The sequence below is a fragment of the Gossypium hirsutum genome, chromosome A06 (genome assembly GCF_007990345.1).
Source record: "Gossypium hirsutum isolate 1008001.06 chromosome A06, Gossypium_hirsutum_v2.1, whole genome shotgun sequence".
Taxonomy (NCBI): domain Eukaryota; kingdom Viridiplantae; phylum Streptophyta; class Magnoliopsida; order Malvales; family Malvaceae; genus Gossypium; species Gossypium hirsutum.
Window position 1 is genome coordinate 121352381 of NC_053429.1, and position 7324 is coordinate 121359704.

A 7324-nucleotide genomic window follows, 5' to 3' on the forward strand; every position below is an offset into this window, starting at 1 on the left:
ACTCCACCCTTTTTTGGCTCACCCCTTGTATATCTCCAACATTCAATAATAAAACATATAAGTAAAAATAATACCAAGACATTGAAATAAAAGTCACTAGCACTTTTTTTTTAAGAAACAAAAAGAATATGTTTTATCTTCTCTCCTCAATTCATTCACCATAATACTCATTCTATTTTTAAGCTCAAAATAATGATATTAATCATCTAAAATAAATATGGGTTAAGTTGAAGTTTTAAGCTCAATTCACGAGGAATAAGCTATCAATTAATATAAGTAAACAAGAAAAAAATACTTTCAAGAGTTAATTAGAATTTTTTTTAACAATTAGGAATATTTTAGAATTTGAATTATAATTTGAGGATGTGTATTGAAATTAATAAAAAAAAAAGGAATAACTTGGAGCAAACCCCAATCTAGCAATCTAGTGTGTGGTAATAGATGAAGCAAACTATTGAGTGGCGAAGAAGCATCCATAAATAGTAACCTCAAAGATAAATCAAGACTCAGGAATTGCAATCAATCGACATCTGCCACGTGTATACATGATCATCTTCATTGTGTGGCCTTCAACGAATGAGAAAATTTTAAGACCAAAAATGAAAATTCCTTGATTTTGGTACACAAAAAAATATAAATTTATCCCCTATAAATGTTGCTCCCCCACCCACAGTGACTTGAGCTCCTCAAAGCCCACACTCTCAAATTCAGATAACAATTTCACAGTTGTTTTCTTCACTCTCTCTCTCAGCCATGGCTGCAGCCATCTCCACCGTCGCCGCCGCTGCCGCCGCCAACCGAGCTCTGGGAGTGTCAGTCCCAACCTCAGCTTTCATGGGGAAGAAAGTGAGCTCGAGATTCAACAACACCAGGCAGGTTCCTTCGGGAAGTTTTAAGGTGATGGCGGCCGAAAAAGAGATAGACGAAGAGACACAGACCGAAAAGGACCGATGGAAAGGGTTGGCTTACGATATTTCGGACGACCAACAAGACATTACTCGAGGGAAAGGGATGGTGGATTCCTTGTTCCAAGCTCCCATGAATGATGGAACTCACTATGCTGTCATGAGTTCCTATGAATACATCAGCCAAGGTCTTAAAACGTAAGTACTCTCCCACTCTCCTATACCGAACGTTATCGACTACCATCTGCCTCTTATATGATGATTATATATAATTTTAGGTACAATTTGGACAACAACATGGATGGTTTCTACATCGCTCCTGCATTCATGGACAAGCTTGTTGTTCACATCAGCAAGAACTTCATGTCCCTCCCTAACATTAAGGTTCCTCTAATCCTGGGTATTTGGGGAGGCAAAGGTCAAGGAAAATCTTTCCAATGTGAGCTTGTGTTTGCCAAGATGGGTATCAAGTAAGTTCCTGATTTGCTTATGTTACTCTTTTTTTTTAAAGTATTCTTATTTTCTCGGTATTTAAATTTAGATACGACTCATGTTTCTTCGAATACATGAAAAAAAAATTACCTATATTAAATTAAATTTATTGAACTATTTCAATAATTATGTTGAGTTTGGATAAAAAATTTGTCTATTTAAATAAGCAAAGTCATAATTATTGTTCCTTTAAGAAAAACAATTTTTTTTATTTTAATATAGTTTTAAATATATTAAAGTAATTATATTTTTTTTAATATTGTTTACAAATGAATTTATACTATATATTAAGTTTTTAATTGAGATGTCACGAGTTAATCGAATATCAAATCGAGTAATAACTAAAATATTATTACTTTACAAAATGAATTATATTATTTTGAGTATGTATGTATCCTTTTATATCTTTTATATAAAAATAGAAAAATATGGATTTAAATTTAAAATATTATAGTTTTCAACAAATTTTCTTAGGTCTAATTTTGCTATTAAACCTAGTATTTTGCATAAATTGTAGATGTAGTACATGTATTTTAATTTGATCATTTTTAGTTTCTCTACTTTTAGAATTTTAAAATTGTAGTCCTAACCAAATGATAACTATTAAATTCATTAAGTTAAATTCTGTTATTTTTAAATTTTAATGTGTCAAACATATTATCACATGTGTAATATTATATTTATTATTTTCACATATTACTAAAAAAAATTAATTAATAGATTTAATGGTTGTCGTCTGAATTAAGACTAAAATTTTGAATTTAAAAAAATATTCTCACTAAAAATGATCCAGTTGGTAAATTAGACTAAATTTTAGGCACAATACAAAACTAATTACATAATTTAACCAAATAGATTTAACTATTGTTGTTGGGTTAGGATTAAATTAAAACTTAAAAAGTACAAGGAGTAATATTGATGAAATTAATTTACATGTATTAAATCCATAATTTATACAAAATACAAATTCTAATAGCAAAAATTGTCCATTTTTCTTATCATTTCATCTAAAAACTCGTTTATCCTTTATATCAATTTATTATAAATAAAATTATTACATAAATTTGTTTTTATTCAACAAATATGCTGTGATAACTGATAAATTATAAACAATGAATAACTTCCAGCCCCATCATGATGAGTGCCGGAGAACTGGAAAGTGGAAACGCCGGTGAACCAGCCAAGTTGATCAGGCAAAGGTACCGTGAAGCCGCCGACATAATCAAAAAGGGCAAAATGTGCGCCTTGTTCATTAATGATCTCGATGCTGGTGCCGGTCGTATGGGAGGAACCACCCAATACACCGTCAACAACCAGATGGTTAACGCTACCCTCATGAACATCGCCGATAACCCCACCAACGTCCAGCTCCCCGGTATGTACAACAAGGAAGAGAACCCCCGTGTCCCCATCATCGTCACTGGTAACGATTTCTCCACACTGTATGCTCCTCTCATCCGTGACGGTCGTATGGAGAAATTTTACTGGGCACCAACTAGGGACGACCGTATCGGTGTTTGCAAAGGTATTTTCAGGACCGACGGCGTCCGAGATGAAGACATTGTTAAGCTCGTCGACACCTTCCCCGGCCAATCCATCGGTAACTCTCATTAAATTTTTTTCACTAGGTTTAATTATGCTTACATTCCCTATACGCTTCATAGTTTGAAATTTAGTCCTCCACTACTTATCTGAAAATATGTTATTACGTGGGTTCATTGTTTTCAGTGGCGGAACTACGTTGGAGGCAGAGGGGATCCTGGCCCCCAAAGTTTTGAAATTTTTTATTAAATCCTTCAAAATTTTTAAAAATTTTAATCAAGTTTCCTTAAAGTTTTGAAATTTTTAAATAAACCCCAAAACTCAATGACACGTTCTGTCACAGTTTCAATTACGGATCATTCGAGTGATATATTACAATTAACAATGGTTTTTCTTTTTGGGTTGATAAATTGTAGATTTCTTCGGTGCCTTGAGGGCTCGGGTTTACGATGACGAAGTGAGGAAATGGATCAGTGAGGTCGGAGTCGCAAGCGTAGGGAAGAAGTTAGTGAACTCAAGGGAAGGACCTCCAACATTTGAGCAGCCAAAAATGACCATTGAAAAGCTATTGGAATATGGAAACATGCTTGTTGCTGAGCAAGAGAATGTTAAGAGAGTCCAATTGGCTGACAAATACTTGAGTGAAGCTGCCCTCGGTGAAGCTAATGAAGATTCCATCAATAGAGGAACTTTCTATGGTTAGATAACCCCCTTTCGTCTTTTCTCTTAAACCAAATTCGGGTTTTTTAAAACCGACCCGAACTCAAATATTTTTTTTTACAATTTGATCCTAGTGACAAAGAATGGTGTGTTTGTTGGCAGGCAAAGCAGCACAACAAGTTGGGGTTCCAGTTCCCGAAGGGTGCACTGATCCAAATGCTGATAACTTTGATCCAACGGCTAGAAGTGATGATGGAACTTGCACTTACAAATTCTAGACCTCGTATTATAGTAGTATTGGGTTGAAAAAGAAAACCCTTTTTCTATTTTATGTAATGATGTGAGATTGTTCCAAAACTATCGTTTGCCTTTTGTTGTTCCAATTATATGATTTTGCTTTCTCAATTCTTAATATTTTCTCTTCATATGATTTTTCTCTTTTTTTTTTTCCAATTATTTATATTCAAATTTCACCTTTCCGGTTAAACTTAAAAGTTCTATTAAATCTTTCTTTTGAAAAACAATCATGATATATGTTATATTAAAATATTTTATCTTTTGTTTTAACTTAAATAGAGTGATAGTTAAAGTTCTTATCAAACAATTATTTTTCACTAATTCGAACTAATTCGAACTGTCTATGTTACTCTTTTTCCCTATTCCTATTGTATCAACAAAAAGAACATATTATCTTCTACTTAAAAATAGTTATGAAAAGAGAATAAAAAAGTGTTTAGATCTTTTATGATTTAGATAAAGTTTTTACAATTTATTAAGACCCTTTTCTTAGTTGTATCAGAGTTTGCTACTAAACAATTAGTATGATTATGTTTTACTACTCAACTTTAAAATATTACAAAATAATTATTGAACCATTCGAAAATTTTTATTTAACTCACTAGATTATTAAAATTATTGTTGTATAACCTTATCAATTTTCAACACTTATTCTCTTCTATAGTTTAGTTTTTTAATGAAACAACTTTTAATGTCACGAATTTACGAACTGAAATCTAAACAACTTTTTTTTTTGCCTTTAATACTGATTGTCAGATCTACTTTGATCTAAGATATGTTTTTCTACTTCTTGATGGGTATTGATCTACAATATCGATCGTTGAATTATTGCTTAAACTCATTAGTCGAACTTTTTTCTATAAAAAAATTAATAATCCAGTGACTTAAATAAAAAATTACAAATAATTTATAACTATTTTATAACTTTTTAAAATTAAGTCAACAAAATGTAAACTTACCCTAGAAAAAGTATTTTATTTTTAATAGTAAAACCGAAACCTCAGATGAAGATGAACAAGCAAAAGCCCAAAAAAGAAATCTATGGGCTCTACTGAAGAAAACCGTAAACCTAGCTCAAAATCCATTATATATACATGAAAATTCCCATTAATAAATTTCTCAATCGAAAAACCCTAATCGCCTCCCTCAAAAAACTCCTTATCTTCCCTTCTCAACAACCCAAAAAAACAAATCTCTGCAATTTCAAAAGCCTTCCTTCTGTTAAAATTCCCCTTAGATTTCGTTTACGAAAGCTAATTTTCCGAGGATCCAAACAAAGGGCGGTGATTAAAAGGAGAGAGGCTTGAGTGGGATCATTAAAGAAAAGAAAAAAAAAATCGAAGATGCCGCCTTCTTTCCAAGGCTTTGGTGTCTCGCATTTTTTTTCTCTCTTTTTTTCTGCCCATTTTAAATCCGGGTTTTTACCCCACAATGACTTGAAAATCCTAAATTTACACTTGATATGAGCCCTAATTTGTTTTTCCTTTTTTAGTTTTTACAATATATTTGCATTTGTTGTATTTTTAGGAAATAAAGCAATTATTTGTAAGGCTTTGTTTCTTCAACAACAGTGCAGAAATTAAAGGTTTAATTTTTTTTTATATTTCTTTTTTGAAAAGAAAAGAAAGAAAAAAAATTAAGCGGCGGCCAGACAACCGTAGGGATGGCATCCACAGATGAAGGGTTTTTAATCCCTTTTTGTCTACTGATTCCATCTCACATTTCTGTTTTTAATTGTTTGTTTCATATTTCATATTGATTATGTTTTTATACAAATTTTACGAAAGAAATTTTGTATATAAATTATTGCTTACTATAATCCTTACATCGTCTTATTATTGTGAGATTTTTTTAAAAATAATTTTGCTTTTATTTTTATTCATTTTATTCAAACGATAATGAAATAATAATAATAAATAATGAATCAAAATTCAGAAGAAAAATTAACATCTTTGTCTATTGTGTTACATTTTTCCATTAGATTTTGTCCAAAATGTCACTTTTATAATAATTTTATTGTTCATTTTATTATCATTTACGTCAATTTCACCTTTGTTCGTTAAATCACTTAAAAAATAAAAAAAAATTACAGTAAAAAAATATTAACGGATGCATATGGATTACAAAAATATTAATTATTGATGTGATATATGTACATGAATTGTCATAAATATTATTCCACTCAGTAAAATTAATATATGTTAAATATATCAAATTTAAAACTTTTTAACTATTTAATTTGAAAAAAAAATTTAATTGTTTAATAAATATATATAATATTTTAAATTAATATAATAAAAGTATTAGATCAATTTAAATATTTATTTGCATGGTAATTATAATTATATTAATAAATTTAATATTTGAATTGTTAAAATATATAGTATTTTAGTTTTACATTCCTTAAAAAAAAGAATGAACTTACTCTTTAGTAAATAAATATATATTTCTTCTTTCTTTTAGTTGTCACTTTGATGAAAAAAAATAAAGCCTTAGATGCCTAATGCTTCTCTCTAATTTCAATTTATTTATTGAGTGAATTTATAGTTTGGTTATTTAATTTTAGAATTTTATAAAAGGTGAATTATTTAAAAATTTTTTATTTTAAAGTTTTTATTTGAGTTATTGACTTGTTGAGGTGTTGACTTTTTTTTAAAGTTTTAACTAGTGAATTCAAAGCAACAATTCAATAATTAATATGATAAATTAATATCTATCAATAAGTAGAAGAATATACATAAAATTTTAGTCAATTTGATGATTAGTGTTGCAGATTAAGGAAGAAAGTTAATTGATTTTGATTCATTATTTTGTGATGTTCAAAATTATTTCATGAAAAAAATTGTATGGTAGAAAAGAAGGGAAATGAGAATTTTTGATTAATGCAATGTGTAAATAGAGAAAATTATATTGTAGTGATTTTAACAATTAATTAATTTAAATAATTTTTTTAAATAGTATAATAATTATTTTATAATTTTTTAAAATTGAATCATTAAAACATAAAATTTTTTAAATAGTGTACAAAGCAGGTATGAAATTAATTTACTAAAAGAAAATACATTCATGTAAAATAAAATGCCCCAAACTTTCAATCTTTGTGTATTAAAGAATTAAAAAACCAAATTAATAAAAAGACCTTTTTTAATCTCTTTTAAATTCAAGAAAATTAAAATAATTTAATCCCGATAAATTTAAATGTAAGTAAATAAAGACAAATAATTTAATCCTGATAATTTTAAATGTAAGTAAATAAAGACAATAAATAATGACAGTGACATTTTCCATCCAAAAATCCTCCGTGGCAAAAGAGAAAAGAAAAGAAAAGATAAGATAAAGCATTTTTTTCACATGATAAATTATTATGATATAATTGCATAAAATACCATTAACATTAGGAATTTTTAATCTTTGATTTTTTTTTTGGC

The 7324-nt window shown here is 28.9% G+C and overlaps 1 protein-coding gene and 1 non-coding gene across 2 annotated transcripts; both read left to right on the forward strand.

The window, feature by feature from the left end:
- Positions 1-513: 513 nt before the first annotated feature.
- Positions 514-4004, forward strand: LOC107962030 (ribulose bisphosphate carboxylase/oxygenase activase 1, chloroplastic). The gene is made up of 5 exons (XM_016898247.2): positions 514-1103; positions 1184-1375; positions 2525-2997; positions 3356-3637; positions 3762-4004. Exons 1-5 carry the CDS (start codon positions 754-756, stop codon positions 3875-3877), a joined length of 1413 nt encoding a protein of 470 aa, XP_016753736.1. The 5' UTR covers positions 514-753; the 3' UTR covers positions 3878-4004.
- Positions 4005-5455: 1451 nt separating this feature from the next.
- Positions 5456-5620, forward strand: LOC121231308 (small nucleolar RNA snoR143). The gene has a single exon (XR_005929369.1). It is a non-coding gene; the product is annotated as a small nucleolar RNA snoR143 (small nucleolar RNA).
- Positions 5621-7324: the final 1704 nt, after the last annotated feature.

Coding starts and splice junctions, on each gene's coding strand:
- LOC107962030 (XM_016898247.2), top strand. CDS start 754: ATGGCTGCAGCCATCTCCACCGTCGCCGCCGCTGCCGCCGCCAACCGA. Junction 1,376..2,524: donor TTTGCCAAGATGGGTATCAA/GTAAGTTCCTGA, acceptor AATAACTTCCAG/CCCCATCATGATGAGTGCCG. Junction 2,998..3,355: donor CTTCCCCGGCCAATCCATCG/GTAACTCTCATT, acceptor GATAAATTGTAG/ATTTCTTCGGTGCCTTGAGG.